This window comes from Physeter macrocephalus, chromosome 4, assembly GCF_002837175.3.
Source record: "Physeter macrocephalus isolate SW-GA chromosome 4, ASM283717v5, whole genome shotgun sequence".
Classification (NCBI taxonomy): Eukaryota; Metazoa; Chordata; class Mammalia; order Artiodactyla; family Physeteridae; genus Physeter; species Physeter macrocephalus.
The window spans coordinates 70142819-70160540 of NC_041217.1; the positions used below are offsets into that span (position 1 = coordinate 70142819).

The 17722-nt window shown below is 37.4% G+C and overlaps 1 protein-coding gene across 5 annotated transcripts in view; it reads left to right on the top strand.

Moving 5' to 3' along the window:
* Nucleotides 1–7404, top strand: part of LOC102990974 (gamma-interferon-inducible protein 16-like) — an 80885-nt gene extending 73481 nt beyond the window's left edge. For 3 of the 5 annotated variants that reach the window (XM_024116231.3, XM_024116232.3, XM_007105201.3), the window contains one exon: nucleotides 5540–7334. In XM_024116231.3, coding sequence (XP_023971999.1) covers nucleotides 5540–5602 — 63 coding nt within the window. In that variant the 3' untranslated portion in view covers nucleotides 5603–7334. Of the gene's footprint in view, nucleotides 1–5539 lie in introns of all 5 variants that reach the window. The other 2 variants (XM_055084273.1, XM_007105203.3) reach the window with 2 other exon arrangements.
* The last annotated feature ends 10318 nt before the right edge of the window (nucleotides 7405–17722 follow it).

Consider the following 17722-nt stretch of genomic DNA (forward strand, 5'->3'; position numbering starts at 1 on the left):
AATTGTTTGAATTTTCAAACCAGGTAGATTATTTAGTAAATTTGGATTTCCTTAAGGCAGATTTATTTCAAATACTGGCTCTGTCATTTGCTAGGTGACTAATAACTTAAATACTAGGAACCTCTGATTCATCATCTATAGAATGGAAGAAATACCTTTTATCCCAGAGGATAGTTAACAGAGCTCATTTCTATCTAAATGATCAAGGATGCCCCTGAGCATTTCAGAACACAAAGTTACCTGCCTTTAGTGAGATACACATACTGGTCTACAACAGAGGTGTTTGGTCCTACAGGGCAAATTCCATGGTCTTTGTCAAACTCACATATACACATTCATGTGGGATGGATTCCTGGAACACTAACAAAAGTTAACACAGCCATACCTTGTTTTATTGCACTTCACTTTCTTGTGCTTTCCAGATATTGCATTTTTTTTTTTTTTTTACAAATAGAGAAATTGAGGGTTTGTAGCAATCCTGTGTAGAGCAAGTCTCCTGGTGCCATTTTTCCAAAACATTTGTCACTTTGAGTCTCTGTGTCATGTTTGGCAAGTCTCATAATATTTCAGCCTTTTTCATTATTCTTATATTTGTCATGGTGATCTGTGATCAGTGATGTTACTGTTGAAATCATTTGGAGTGTCGTGAATTGCACACCCATATAAAATGGTGAATTTCTTTGATAAATGTTATGTGTGTTCTCACTGCTCCACTGATGGGCCATTCCCCCATCTCTCTCCCTCTCCTTGTGCCTCCCTATTCCCTGAGACAAAACAATATTGAAATTAGGCTAATTAATAACCCCACAGAGGCCTCTAAGTGTTCAAGTGAAAAGAAGATTCACATATCTCTCAGGTTAAATAAAAAACTAGACATATTTAAGCTTAGTGAGGAAGGCAAAAAAGAGGTCAAAAGCTAGACATCTTGCATTAAATAAACAAGTTGTGAATGTACAGAAAAACTTTTTAAAGGAATTTTAAAATGTTATGCCAGTGAACCTATGAATAAGAAAGCAAAACTGCCTTATTTTTGATATGGAAAAAGTTTTAGTGGTCTGGATAGAAGGTCAAACCAGCTACAATAGTCCCAGAGTAAGGCCCTAACACTATTCAATTCTATGAAGGCTGAGAGATGTGAGAAATCTGCAGAAGAAAAGTTTGAAGTTAGCAGAAGTTGGTTCATGGGGTTTAAGAAGCCATCTCTATAACATAAAAGTACAAGGTGAAGCAGCGAGTGCTGCTGATGTAGAAGCTGCAGCTACGTTATACAGAAGATCTAGCAGAGATGACTGATAAAGGTTGCTACACTCAACAACAGATTTTCAATGAAGATGAAACAGCCTTATATTGGAAGAAGATGCCATCTAGGACTTCCATAGCTAGACAGGAGAAGTCAGTGCATGGCTTTAAAGCTTTGAAGGATGGACTGACTCTACTGTTTTGGGCTAATGCAGCTGGTGACTAAGTTGAAATCACTGCTCACTGACCACTCGGAAATTCTGAGGGCCCTTAATATTGCTAAATCTATTCTGCCTCTGCTCTTGTAAATGGCACAATAAAGCCTGGATGACAGTGCATCTGTTTACAACATGGTTTACTGAATATTTTAAGCCCACTGTTGAGACCTACTGCTCAGAAAAAAAAAAGATTCCTTTTAAAATATTACTGCTCATTGACAATGCACCTGATCACCTAAGAGCACTGATGGAGACATACAACAAGATTAATGTTGTTATCATGCTAACACAACATTCATTCTGCAGCCCAGGGATTATTATTTAAGAAATACATTTCACAAGGCTATAGCTGCAGTAGATATGATTCTTCTGATGGATCAGGGCAAAGTCAAATAAAAACCTTCTGGAAAGGATTCACCATTCTAGATGTCATTAAGAACATTCCTATTTCATGGGAAGAGGTCAACATACCAACATGAATGAGAGTTTGAAGGAAATTTGAAGGAAGTTTGATTCCAACCCTCATGGATGATTTTGAAAGGTTCATGACTTCAGTGGAGGAAGTAACTGTAGATGTGGTAGATATAGCAAATGAACTAGAATTAGAAGTGGAGCCTGAAGATATTACTGAATTGCTGCAATCTCATGATGAAACTTCAATGTATAATGTGTTGCTTCTTATGGGCGAGCAAAAAAAAATGGCTTCTTAAGACGGAATCTACTCCTGATGATGATGCTGTGAATACTGTTGAAATGACAATAACGGATTTAGAATATTACACAAACTTAGTTGATATAGCTGTGGCAGGGTTTGAGAAGTTTGGTTCCAATTTTGAAAGAAGTTCTACTGTGTGTAAAATGCTATTGTCGGTGAGGAAAAAAAATTCTTCTACCCTCCTGGATTCTTCAGCTGGTCTAAGAATTAAATTGACATGAGACAGATTAAAAGAAGTAAAGCAAACAAAAGTTTAATAGCATGTATACGTGGGAGAGACCCAGAAAAAGTGAGTAACTCACCAAGATGGCTGAAACCCTCGCCTTAAATATCATCTTCAGTTAATGACAAAAGAGGATGTTGGGGGTAGTTGTTTGGGACTTCCACTGGGGAGAAAGACAATTCACATGAAGATGGAAAAACAAATGTTTTGGTAAACAAATGTTTTCTGGGCATGCAGAGAGGATGGGACACAGAGTGGACTCTGATCTCTGGGCCCTGCCAAGTTTTCCTCCACTACACCTAGCCCATATTCTTTGCAGATACCTCTGATGGGGCCTTTATTCTGGAAACAGCCCCTTTATCTAAATTCTTTACACAGCTAAAGGAGAGGTGAAAAGAAAGACTTATAGACTCTTCTGTTTCTTAAAAATAATCAACATAAATTAATCCTCATGCCAGAAAGACATATTTTGGGGTGGCAAACATGGCAAACTTTGTTCCCCTACACTGTCAAACAACAATGCATGCTATAGAGAGACTTTCCACGAAAGGAAGAGTCAATCAATCCAGCAGACTTCATCATTGTCTTATTTAAGAAATTGCCACCACCACCCCAACCTTCAGCAACCATAACCTTCATCAGTCGGCAGCCATCCACATCCAGGCAAGATCCTCCGCCATAAAAAGAGATTATGACTAACTGATGATTCAGATGATGGTTAATGTCTTTTTAGCAATAAAATATTTTTGATTCAGGTATGTACATTAATACATTAATTAATACATTAATTAATGCTACTGCATTAATAGACTACAGTATAGTGTAAACATAAGTTTTCTATGCACTGAGAAAGCAAATAAATTATGTGTCATTTTATTGCAATATTCGCTTTATCACAGTGGTCTGGAACTGAACCTGTAATATCTCCAAGGTATGCCTGCACTGGAATGCAAACAGATCAAATACAAAGGCTGACATATCAGGCACTCAGAAATGCACACGCTTTTTTTTTTTTTTTTTTTACTTATTATAAACTTTAATTAAAGCCTATTCTCTAATCTGACATTTAAGTGAAATAGTAGATATAAAAAATGTATTTACGATTGAGTGTTCTCTGCAAAATCTCTTTTGTGACTGAGGTTGTAAAAAACTCTCAAACTATAATTTTGCACCTGCCATTCATCGTGATGGTGCTTTTAGTGCTCTTTGGATTTCTAGTCTGTGTATAGATGCCTATGTAGGAATAAAGGACATCAAACTTGGAGTAGTTAATTGCAGTTAATCCCATAGGACCCAATCATTGCACAAAACATGTGGAATCAGCTAATGTCGAATTTGCTTATTACTGAAGATAGTCAATGTGGAACAGAGCTTGCTTGAGTAGATGATATTGATAATTTTGGACATGTGCTAAATATCTTAAATAGATCTTCTCATTTAATTTTCAGAATAACCCTATCAAAGGCTGACATATCAGGCACTCAGAAATGCACACGCTTTTTTTTTTTTTTTTTTACTTATTATAAACTTTAATTAAAGCCTATTCTCTAATCTGACATTTAAGTGAAATAGTAGATATAAAAAATGTATTTACGATTGAGTGTTCTCTGCAAAATCTCTTTTGTGACTGAGGTTGTAAAAAACTCTCAAACTATAATTTTGCACCTGCCATTCATCGTGATGGTGCTTTTAGTGCTCTTTGGATTTCTAGTCTGTGTATAGATGCCTATGTAGGAATAAAGGACATCAAACTTGGAGTAGTTAATTGCAGTTAATCCCATAGGACCCAATCATTGCACAAAACATGTGGAATCAGCTAATGTCGAATTTGCTTATTACTGAAGATAGTCAATGTGGAACAGAGCTTGCTTGAGTAGATGATATTGATAATTTTGGACATGTGCTAAATATCTTAAATAGATCTTCTCATTTAATTTTCAGAATAACCCTATGAAGTAGCTACTCTGATGGTCCCTTTTTTTTCTTTAACATCTTTATTGGAGTATAATTGCTTTACAACGGTGTGTTAGTTTCTGCTTTATAACAAAGTGAATCAGCTATACATATACATATAACCCCATATCTCCTCCCTCTTGTGTCTCCCTCCCACCCTCCCTATCCCACCCCTCTAGGTGGTCACAAAGCAGCGGGCTAATCTCCCTGTGCTATGTGGCTGCTTCCCACTGGCTATCTATTTTACATTTGGTAGTATATATAAGACAATGCCATTCTCTCACTTCTTCCCAGATTACCCTTCCCCCTCCCCGTGTCCTCAAGTCCATTCTCTATGTGTGCGTCTTTATTCCTGTCCTGCCCCTAGGTTCTTCAGAACCATTTTTTTTTAAGATTCCATATATATGTGTTAGCATATGGTATTTGTTTTTCTCTTTCTGACTTACTTCACTCTGTATGACAGACTCTAGGTCCATCCACCTCACTACAAATAACTCAATTTCATTTCTTTTTATGGCTGAGTAATATTCCATTGTATATATGTGCCACATCTTCTTTATCCATTCATCTGTCGATGGACACTTAGGTTGCTTCCATGTCCTTGCTATTGTAAACAGAGCTGCAATGAACATTGTGGTACATGACTCTTTTTGAATTATGGTTTTCTCAGGGTATATGCCCAGTACTGGGATTGCTGGGTCGTATGGTAGTTCTAGTTTTAGTTTTTTAAGGAACCTCCATACTGTTCTCCATAGTGTATCAATTTACATTCCCACCAACATGCACATGCTCTTTGATCTTGCCATTACTCAGACTCTCAATGAGATATCCCAATCCTTCCTTCACAGCACGGTGCCAGGAATAACTTTTGCCCCTTCCTTCCACCTTTTCTCCCAGTAAGAACTTTCCCTTCAACTCTTGGCATTGAGTACACCTACTCCTTCCTTTCTCTTATTCTCCAACAACTCCTGCCTGTCCACATGCACTCACGCTGGGTGAGTGCCAAGAATTGCGGTTGGGACTCAAAAGACAGGAATTCACTAAAGAAGATAGATGAGAGTGGGAGAAGAGCCCCTCAGACGGGAAGAGAAAAAGGGATGCAGCCCATAGCAAGGTGACACAGTGTGAGTGAAGGGAGAAATGTATAATCAGGGTCATCTCATTGTTTATCTTATCTCTTTCTTCTTCAAGGTCACCAAGGCCAGGAAAAGCAAGGAACAACCATTCAATCCTGAATCATATATGGAAACCTGATTAGAGCTGTTCTTCTAAAAACCTGGATGTCATTAATATTGATGTTTATGGAGCTAAGATCTAAGTACAGAAAAAAAAATATATATGTATACATATGGTTGAAATACCACAATATATATACTAGCCATTAATTCTTAGGGATGGGGTGCTTTTCATTTTTTTTATACTTTTCTGTACCACGTCAATGCCTAATTTTGCATCTATAACTTTTATAATTTGGAAAAAATAATAAACATGGTTCTCTCTAGGAGTCTAGTTCATTGCTTAAAAGCAAATAGTCTGTGGGCTGCAAATCAGATAGGGACACTTAAGACCCAAGCAATATTTGGATTTATACTTTGGTTGTGATCTTTACAGAATATAACTCTGGTCAAGAATGAACAGATTGAACAAGCTGTGCCCTGCTCAAAGAAACCCAAGAGGAAAGCAGAGCAGCTGAAATCCAATCTGTGCTTCAATTGCCAACCCCTATCCTAGGGTGGAGTTGCTTTAGTCCAAAACAATGATATCTTTTCAGAATTGATCTCCTGGAGGGGCCATAATTGGGTAATTTGTGTACCAACTAAGGCAGCTTCTGATGATTTGCATGAAGTCACTAGTATATGTTGGAAGTAATTCTAGCCCTGTCTGATGTGAAATAACTGGTTCCACTTACTTATTCAAGTACTAACAGGTAAGTAGCTCTCCAGCTATACTTCCTGGTTCTCACATGTGTGGATCCTATGAGGAAGTTGCTCCAGGCAAAGACTTGCATTAGGCAAACACTGACGAATAATTAATTTAGTTTAGAGTACAATGGCAGAAACTAGATAGCTAACACTGAGATTTACAATGTATTTTTTTACACGTATTTTATTGAAGTAGAGTTGATTTACAATGTGTGTTAATTTCTGCTGTACAGCAAACTGATTCAGCTATACATATGAATGTATTCTTTTTCATATTCTTTTCCATTATGGTTTATTACAGGATATTGAATATAGTTTCCTTACAGTGTATTTCTTGATCACATATTTGGTACCTGGTGTTTTGCAATTATTTTGCATCACTTAATCTTATATTAGCTCTAGAGGGTTGATAGTGTTCTTCTTTTTACTCTCCTAGTAAGAAAAATAAGAGACAGAAGGTAAGATCATGTTCCTAATGATTAGAACAGTTCCATCATAACAAGAATTTCCCTCATGCCACTTTATTGTCAACACTTCCTCCAATCCAAGCTCCTGGCAACCACTGATACAGCTTCTTAACTTAAACTTTTCCCTTTTCCAGAGTTTCCTAAAAATGGAAGTTAAAATGTATATAGCATTTTGAGTCTGACTTCTTTCACTTAGTATAGTACGTTTAGGATTCATCCATGTAGTTTTGTGTATCAGTTTATTCCTGTTTATTGCTGCGTAGAATTCAATGTGTGGACCCACCAAAGTTTGTTTATCCATTCCCCAAGTGAGGAACAATTGGATCGTTGACACTTTGACATATTTACAAATAAAACTGCTGCATATATTCCCATGCAGATTTTTGTGTGAACCTGTGTTATCATTTCAATGAAAAAAAATCTCGGGGTGAGACTGTTGGTTCATATGGTAAATGTATTTCAAATATATTAGAAATTGCCAAACTGTTTTCTAAGGTGGCTGCAGCATTTTTCATTCCCCTGAGCAATGTGTGAGAATATCAGTTGCTCTCTATCCACCTCAGAGTTTAGCATTGTAGGTGCATGTTAATTTTAAAAAGCAAATAAAGAAACTATCCAACTTTTTGCCAAGTAGTGTACCACTTAACATTCCTGCCACCATTGTATGACAGTTCTAATTCCTCCTCCTCTTCATCAGCCCCTGGTATGGTCAATCTTTGTAAATTTTTGTCATTCTAATTGGTGCATAGTGGTATCTCACTGTAGTTTTAATTTTCATTTCCCTCAAGGTAAATTATGTTGAGCATCTTTTTATGTCCTTATTTGCCACCTATGTATTTTTTTTTTGCCCATCTTAAAAATTCAGCTGTTTGTTTGCATAATACTGAGTTTTGAGAATCCTTTATAAATTCTGGGTACAGGGTCTTTAGTGGCTATGTGACTAGCAAATATTATGTCTCAATCTATGGCTTGCCTTTTCATGATTTAAAGGTAACTTTTGAAAAGACATGTTCATTTTGGTGAAGTTTAAAATATCAAAAAATTTTCTTATGTAGATTTTTTTAATGCTTGAGGAAAAAATCAAAAGAAGAATGTGACACATGAAAATTATATCAAATTCAAATTTCAATGTCCACCATACAGTTTTTTTGGAACACAAACATGCTCGTTCATCTATGGATTGTCTATGGCTCCTTTTGTAGCCAATGCAAGGTTAACCATCCGTAACAGAGACTCTAGGGCCCACATAGTTAAAATATATACTATTTGGTGCTTTACAGAAAAATTTTGCCAAGCCCTCTTTTGGAACCTCAGTGGTCTTCTAGTACACTTAAACATAAGAAAAAAGTAAATTTTATATTAACTTCATTTTTCAGATTATCAGTGAGGTTCACAATCTTTTCATGCTATAAATCTTTGATTTCCTGTGAATTTGGTTATTTTTACTCATCTATATTAACTTGTATAACTACGTATAGTGCATATTTTCCATTAATCATTTTATTTATTCAACAGATATTGAACAACATAATATCCCTGAATATTTACATAGAGCAGAGCCCTGTCCTGGCTGTGGGCTGCAATGAATGAGAAATACATTTCTATTGTGATAAGATGTTGAGATTTTGGAATTGTTTATCCAGAAATTATCCCATTCTGACTAACCTGGGTTTGGGAAGGAACCTGTGTACTGCTGCTCTCCAGTAACTCACAATCTGATTGAAGAGGCTGTCTGTATTAGGTATTCTTCAATTAAATGCTGTTTAGACCAGTTGATCTGAATTGATCCATTTCATTTCAATTTTTGACCTTAATAACCTGGATGGAGAAAAAATATATATAGTCTGAGATGAAGTTGATCAATTACCCCTTCAATGCTTCCACTGTCCTCCTAAAGTGCATCTTTCTTTTCTTCTCATAAAATTATCTTCTTCCCTTCCTCCCAGTACATTGTTCACTCTTGAAACACTCTCCTGAAGTTAAATCTGGCTTGCGATATACACTCCTACTTAACAAGGGCACATATGCCAGTGTCTCAAGTCTCCACCCCACTCTTAAAAAGGGAGACAGCAGCCAGTGCAAACAATGCTAAGAAATGGGGAAGAGGACCAAGTAGTGGCAGCAAGTTGTACTGGTATGAGGGAGAGATGAAAAGTCAGCAGTAGGGGTTTATCCTGACTCAATTTGCCTGGACTATGGTAGGTGCAAGGAATTGACTTTGAGAAATGTGTCCTCAAGGTATACCTGGTCTATGTCTACTTTTATATACCTCTTTCAGAATAATTTGTCCAACTTTGGGCAAACCGCCTGCATTAGACTTAGTGTTGAACACTAAGTGTTCAACAGTTTGTAGGGTTGTGTGGGTACCACAGCATGTGTCTCTGCCTTATGAAGTCCATGTCCTCTTAACTGTGTGTCTAGGATGTGTATTTCCTAAAAGGAAGCTCCTAAGTTCTGTGAGCTGTAAGTGTGCTAAATATCAGCGTCTTCCACACCATATCCTCTTCAATGGCACCTGTCCAGTTTGCTAAAAGCAAACACAAAACATTATCCTTTTGAAGAGTTGACTTTTCTCCGTGAAGTTCTCACCTAATGAAACTATGAACTCCAGATTTCAGCTGTAGTTTTTCTCTAGCTTTTGACAGGTTAAAGAATGTAAGTTGAAGTTTATCCCCTTCTTTACACTGGATTTTGTTCTCTTTTCCAAACACCAATACTTCCATCCTTCCAGTGTTGTCATTTAGGTCATATAATATATGATTCCTCTGTTCTGCTTTCTGCAAAAATAAAATCAACACCCAACTTTTGGTAATCTGATTAAGGAATGCCACATCAATCAGACATCAGAAGTGCCAGCAACAGCCTCCAGAAAGAGATATAAGGGGAAAATTACAGGTTGAATCTGGCACGTATACAGCTAGTAGATGTTAGCAACTTCAAGTAGAGAAGACAGTTATGTTTTTCATAGATCCTATTGCCTCTTAACGTCCATCTTTCCAGTTCCAAGCTCCCTTCCCTTAGGAGGCTAGGATGGCCGTGTGAGCCAATAATTGGTAGGGCCAGTAGTCAGAATAGGCAGGGGAAAGAAATCCCAGAGTTGGAGGACAATTGCTTAAAGCAACAAATCCAAGAGACACATGAGCAAATGATGCAAAACCTACTGAAGAGTCTAAATAAGAGTTAGGAATGAGGAGGAGCACAATGTCACCCCCAAATATGGCACTTTGGCATGGAGATTTTGAGATAAAGGCAATTAAGAACCAGCAGACTCAGGAAAATCTTTTTACATCTCCCTAAACCTACCTAAAAGAATTTAGATAGGGGGCCTCTACCAGAAAGATAGCTATTACCAAAGGCAACTTTTTACATCAGAAAGACTTATCTGCATGGTAGGGCAAACATTTACCAAACATCTGTTCTTCTTATCTTCCTGTGAATTTTCTTCCTCCCCTTTGAAGCCCCAGACCCCTACCCCCTTCTGCTTAGCTCAGGATGGTATATAAGCCTCAGTTGCCTGGCCTTCTTTGAGTCTCATATGTTTTTATGGGGTTCCCATAAGGTTTAAATCAGGGGTCCCCACCCCCTGGGCTAGGGACCAGTGGCAGTCCCTGGCCTGTTAGGAACCTGGCCGCACAGCAGGAGGTGAGCAGCGGGTGAGCAAGTGAAGCTTCATCTGTATTTACAGCCGCTCCCCATCGCTCTCCTTACTGCCTGAGTTCCGCCTCCTGTCAGATCAGCTGCGGAATAATAAATGTAATGTGATTGAATCATCCTGAAACTATCTCCCACCTGCGCCCGTGGAAAAATTGTCTTCCATGAAACCGGTCCCTGGTGCCAAAAAGGTTGGGAACCGCTGGTTTAAATTACAGACACTTCCTGCCACATTGGATTGTTCCAGTTACTGATATATCCTGAGCCAATCTCTGGTTTGCCTTGTCTCTTTGGATGTAGTTCCATGGAATGCTGATGCCTCCAGCAGAATAAGCCCTCCTACTGAGTCAGCACCCCAGCTTCATCTCCACTCTTCTCACCTTGCTCTCCCCTCTACTTCAGTCTGCATTGCTCAAAATTTTAAGCCACTTTATTTCAGCCAAATTGTTATGAAGCTAAATCAAATCTAATGACATGATGAGGGAAACAGGAAAATTCATAACCAGGGATATAGGACAGGTAATCAAAATGAGGAGCACATTACATGGGAAAGGACATAATGAGTTGGGCCGTGAACTAGTTGGATACTCAGATATCTCGGCCCTAAAATTCTAAAGTCCTAAAGACGTATCAAAACTTCTCCCATGCATACCTTTCCATCTATGGTAAATGAATTCCTCCTTTCTTATTTTTGTTTACCACCCAATTTTCCAAACTAGAAACTTGAGATAATTGCCTTTTTCTCTCTCTCTTTTACCTTTAATTGTTGGTGAGTGCCTGTGGATCAATCTCCCTAAGCTCCAATCCCTCCTCTTCCGCACTGTTGTTTCCGTTTTGCAATTCCTTAAGGCCCTAGTATATATCCTGGAAACTCAAGATTCAAACATAAAAGTATAAGCCATGTTGAGAGTGATTTAGATCCATCATGGGAAATACAATTCTTTGGCCAGAAGGGAACTTAAGAGGGCACAAAATCCACACATCTACATCTGTGTTGGACTGGACACCAACCATGAACCATTTTCTCCTTAAAGGCAGCATGGCACAGTAGAAAGAGCATGACTTTTGGAATCAAATAGATGGAGATTAATCCAGGCTCTGCCACTGACTGTGTATTCTTGGACAAATTATACAGTTTCTCTGATTTTCAATTTCCCTTTTTATAAGATGGAGATAATAAAATTATCTATATCAGGGCACTGTTCTGTAGATTAAATTAGTAAATTAATTTATACAAAAATAATCACTGAGCCCAGGTTCTGTGCCAGTCACCCTTCCATATGTTGGAAATAAAACAGGAAACAAAATAGAAAAAGATCTTTACCATTATGGAGTGTACATTCTAGTGGGTAGAGACATGAATAAAATGAGTAAAATGAATAAAACATATAGAATAGAAAGTGATAAGTACAAACCAAATACACTTAGAAAAAGATCTTTTAGGCAGACAAAAACTCAAGAGTTACAAATGTCTTTGAAATATGAGTGTTCCTGGAAGCTTGAGGAACTCTGAGGAGGCCAATGTGACTGGAGTGGAATGAGGGAGAAAATTGTGGGAGATAAGGTCAATGAAGTGATAATTGTCTTGTATAACTATACTGGCCATTTACAGTAGACACTTGTTCTAGTTGGTCAATCCTTATGCCATGCAGTTTAAATATTTCTTAATATCACCTGTGCTTATAGGTTGGTTAGGAGATAAAGTGTGGAAACTGTCTAGCCAGGGTCCAGAATATGGTGAAGTGAATGAACTGCCAGGAGAGAGCAAGTGGATATTTCTGGAAAATAAATTTTAATTGAAAATCAGGAGTAGAACATTATGGTGGTTAGGAAATAAGATAGATTAAGAATTCAGAAAACAAAAACCAAAATGCAGTGACAAGCAGTTATGTGCAAAATTTAGGGTGAAAGGTATATCTGAGGAGGGCTAGGGTTAGAAAGGTTAGGCATGAGAGGGAAGTTGGAACACTTGCACCAAGTGGGAATTTAGTTAAATTATAAGGTGGAATTCTTTTCTTTCCAACTTGAATGCTTCTCCCATATAATCTTTCTTCTCTCCCATTCTTCAATCTGCATCTCAAATTTATTTTCTTTTATTTTTTCTTTTTCCCAAAGTAATACCGTAAACCTTGGATAATTCTAGTGGCAGAAAAGGCATCAGTGGCTCTGTGATGCTCTCTCCATTTTAAGTAGAATAAAGATGAGACTCAGTGCTGGAGCAGGAAAGGAGACTGAACCTCTGTGAAAACATCAGGGGTGATGTAGCTCAGTTCTGTCCTACTGTACACACCTAGAACTGGTGCCATTAATCTCATCTGCATAGCACGGCACAGGGAAAGTATATGAATGGATGCAGTTCCTGGTTCATCATAGCTATTGTTCTCTGACCCTTACAATAGTGGACAAGGCATACTTTCCCACCTCTCTGCTTTTCTGCTATTTTCATCCCCTATTTGATCATTTTGTCTGAGACAGACCATCCTCCAGGAGGGCTTCTCTGATGATCCTTGCTAGAACAAGAATTCCTTTACTATGATTTATTTCAGGATTTCCTCTTTTTACTCTCAAGATTTTCTCAGATATTACTTTACACTAAAATTGGTGATGAGATGCTTTACTGTTGAAAACACTGAACTCTCCACCCTAATGTCTAATTTTGAGACTGTCCCATTACTAAAATATATAATTTACTAAGATTTACTCAGCAAAGGGGGCAAAATGAATTAGAACTTAAATTTCATAGTATTTTTTTAACTTGATATATATTGACTTACTGAGATGAGGGAAATAATTTAAAAGTACTGGAGTAGTGGTGTTTGGATTCAGAATTTTCTTTCCTTTTAGTTTCATATTGGGGCTTAAGAATTTTGGCCCAAGGAAAGAAGCTCTTATGCACCCAAATAAATGTTCCTGTATTCTTAAATTGGTTAAGCCATCACCTCATGAGTGTCAGAAGAAAAAAAAAAAGGAATTATCGACATACAAGTGGTAGAAAGTTATTGGAGGAAGTGCTTACCGACTTGGCCAGTCTTGTTCCCTGGCTATGACAAATGACAGACCACTTCTCAGGCTTATAAAGTCAAACACTGATGTAAGCACTTCACTCTGGGACTCTAGTCTTGGGATCACCAATTAACAAAGTAAAGAACAGGATGACTTTGGGAACAGGGATATAACTCCTCCAGGGGTTTGAAATGTGGCAAGTGATTGCTTCTTAGTGTTATGACAGTAATTTAGGGCTTGTGTAATTTTGTAGTGTCAAAATGTATTGATATATCCAGAATAAAAATACGACTGTGCTGTCAATTATTGCTCTATTCACTAGTGAAAATATAGTTTAAAATAACTAATAGCAGAAATGCATTCAGATAAACTCCATGATTGATTTGGTATCAGCTTACAAGTTTACACAAACTGAATTACTTTAAATTTCCCTGTACTGTACCATGTTTTACTTCTTTCTTAGAATCTAGGTTAGCTGGTATAATGGTACAGTAGAAAGTTGGATTATTTTCTTTGGGATAGAAGTTTCCAAGTTACTTACCTTGAATATATTTTGATGTAAAACTTAGATTTTAACAAGCCTTCTCAACCATTCTTCCTTTTGAAATCATTCTACAAGGAGACATGTGAGTTGACCACTGTGATTTATTCTGGCTTTCATCTACACTATTGGCTTAGAAAGCCCAGGTAGAGAATATACACTGAGGAGATAAATGTAAATGATGTAAATGATGATATAACCACATGATGCTACACTGATATAAATTGTTATCTAGTTTCTAAGGCACTTTACAGAAGGGACTGATTGTGTCTTGCATTGTATTTTCCTCTGCTCAGCGAAGTTAGAAGATGTAAGTTTTAGAGACGGCCTCAAGGTGGCAGTAACTACACGTAATTGCCCCAAGTAACCCAAAACTTTGTGATTTTCTGAGGGTGAGCCAGGAATCTAGGAGTGTTGGTGAACATAGGCTGAAGATATTTAGGAATGTCTTTTGTTTTTTCTCTAAACTGAAGAATTCATTCCTCTCTGTCCAAGATAGCAGCAAATTTCCCCTACTGCAATGTTTCCTCCTTTTGCTGTTGTAATGATCCTAGAATTTTATTATCCTGACTAGGTAAATTGAGCCAGTATGGGACAAGAGTTCAGTAAGAGAATCTGGTTGGAAAGTTATGAATGACTGGTAGCTCTGTACTCCATATAAGAAGTCAGTTAGGTTCCTATTTTGTTTAAAAATTCCATCCTGGAGTATTCTTAGGTCTACTTTGTATGTAGCAAATTTATTTGTGCTCCATGCCACCCCTAACTATTCTGGTAGGAAACCAGTTTTCCTTTTGTTTCCTGTAGGGTTCATCTTCCATCCTTCGTTGAAGGTTTTTTCTGCATAACCAGGCATGTCTGCACACAGACTGCTGTATAAGTTTCTTCTCACAACCTCTCCTCATGTGCCATAGAGCAGAGCACAGGGAACTATACTCAATATCTTGTAATAACCTATAATGGAAAAAGAATCTGAAAAAAAAAACTGAATCACTTTGCTGTATGCTTGAAACTAACACAACATTGTAAATTATACTTAAATACAAAAAAAAAAAAACCCAGAGAATGCTGTTCCCTCCACTGCAACCCCTCCACCCCCCCCCACCAAATAATTGGAAAAAGACATCTTGAGACATGGTATTTTAAAAATCAAGGCTAGAAGTTGGCTTTTCATGAAGAAATATAACTTGGCCATAGACCTAGGGCACCCAAGACAGATGATACACCTGCACTGTGGTGTCACTGGTGAGGGGCCAGCATGTCATCCACCCATCCATTCACTTACCCATTCAGTAAATATCCCTTGAGTTATCTAATAGGTGACAGGAGCTCTTTTAGGTTCTGGTGATAAAACAGGGAGTTAAAAACAAATCCAAGTGTTACAGAGCTTACATTCTAATGAGAGAGGTAGATCTTTTTCTTGACCACAAATTAATGAATTAATAAGCTGAGGTAAGAGTTCCAACTGAAAGTACAATGGTCGTTGCAGAGCATGTGTCAAAGAAACCTAACAACAGCCGGGAGTTAGAGTGGGAGTTGGTCAGCTGAGGCTTCTCTTGAGAAATGACTTTTGTGCTAAACTCTGAAAATGAACAGGAATGAAAAGTATCTTCAGTCAGAGGAAACACAGTGTGAAAAAGGCCTGTGGCAGGAGTTTGACTTGCTTGAGTGCTTGAAAGAAAACCAGTGTGGCTGAAGTACAGAGAATCTCTGAAGGGTGGTATGATGCCCTTTGAGAGAAGACAATGTAAGTCCTGTGGAACATGATTAGAATTCTTTGTTTTTATCAGATGTGATTGATCAAAACGTTTGGGGCCATAGAGTGTTACTAGATTTCATTTTATAGTGAAACTTCTGGATAATATTTGGGAAAAAATGAGTAGCCAGTTTGACTTTGGGGAGAACAACTATTACCATAGGTCTAGAAGAGATAATAGTAACTTTGATTTGCTTATAAAATGGAAATGGACAAAAATATACTGAATTTAGAGAGATTTGAGAAGTATTAAGATTTGGTGATAGGTTGGAAATGAAAGTTTAGTGAATAGGCATTGTCAGGAAGGATACTTTAGTTTTATTCAAATAATTTAAGTTACCAGGAGAAATATACATTTATATATAAATATATATACACCTTATACATGTAAATATATATATATATATATACATTTCGGTATATATGTGTATATATATATATATATATATATACTACTTTTTACTGTATTATATCACAAATGTAGAAGGTACACAGATCTTAAGAATACAGCTCAATAAATTATCAAAAAGTAAATGCAAGATGATATACCATCTTGGTCAGTCAATTTTATTAGCACCCCTGAAGTCCCTTTTGTGCTCCAAGACTCACACTTAAAGATAGCCATTATCTTGAATTCTAACACCAGAGACTAGTTTTGCCTGTTTTTGAATATAAAAGGAATCTTACAGTGCAAATTATTTTGTGTCTTTCTTTTTTCAAATGACGTTAGTATAATTTCATCCATGATGTAGTTTGTAGCAGTAGTTTGTTCATTTTAATTTCTGTATAACATTTCATGTTTTAGTTTTATACATATAAATACATATATAGTTTTATACATATATATGAGAGAGTCTACTGTTGATTGTTATTTGGGGCCATTATGAATAGTGCTGCTATGATCACTTAGGTTCATTATAAATATTATGAACATTAAGTACATCTTTTCATTTATATATATGCATATGTATGCAATTATATAAGTATATATATAATATTGTGTATGTGTGTGAATCTTTCTCTTGGCTGTACACCTGTGAATGCAATTACTGGATAGTAAGGCTAGTATATATTGAATTTTAGCAAACAGTGCCCAACTATTTTCTGAAGTGGTGTAGCAATTTGAGAATTCTACTTAGTTCACAGTTTTTTTAAAAAAATCTTATTTACTTAAAAAATATTTGCCATTTTTTAAAGAATATTTTAATATGCATTTCTCTGGTAACTTTTGAGGTTGAGTGCTGTTTATGTTTATATGGTTATTGACCATTTGTATATCTTATTTAGCAAAGCAACATACATTTTTTTTGCCTACTTATCTGGTGGTGTGTCTACCTTTTAAACATGTGTGGATGAGGGTTATTTATACTCTGGATACCAGTACTTTGTTTTATATATACACATAAAGTATCAAAAAGTGAAACCCCTGGGTACACTACTATCTCAGTCAATAAATGGAAATGTATCTGTTCTCTCACTTTGTGGCTTGGTTTTCACACTCTTAATGGTACCTTCTGGGGAATTGGATGAATTGATGCTGTGGTAATCTGTAAACACGCTATCACACCTTGCATTGCGATCATGCAGATACTCATCAGGAGTTGAAGGCTCCATATCTTTTCTTTTTATTTTTTTCCGTTAAGCGCGCCTCTCACTGTTGTGGCCTCTCCCATTGCAGAACACAGGCTCCGGACGCGCAGGCTCAGCGGCCATGGCTCATGGGCCCAGCTGCTCGGCGGCACGTGGGATCCTCCCGGATCGGGGCACGAACCCGTGTCCCCTGCATCGGCAGGCGGACTCTCAACCACTGCGCCACCAGGGAAGCCCGAAGACTCCATATCTTAACCTCTGAATCTAGGTGTAGGCATGTGACTTGCTTTAGCCAATGGGGCATTAGGAAACATGAAGAACAGATGTGACAACCGTGTGTACATTGGAGCTTGCCTTCTCTTGTTTCTGGGAACCCTTCTGCCCTACTGTGAACAAACCTTGCTTAGTATTTAGGTGATGAGACACCACAAGGGGTAAAGCCCCAGT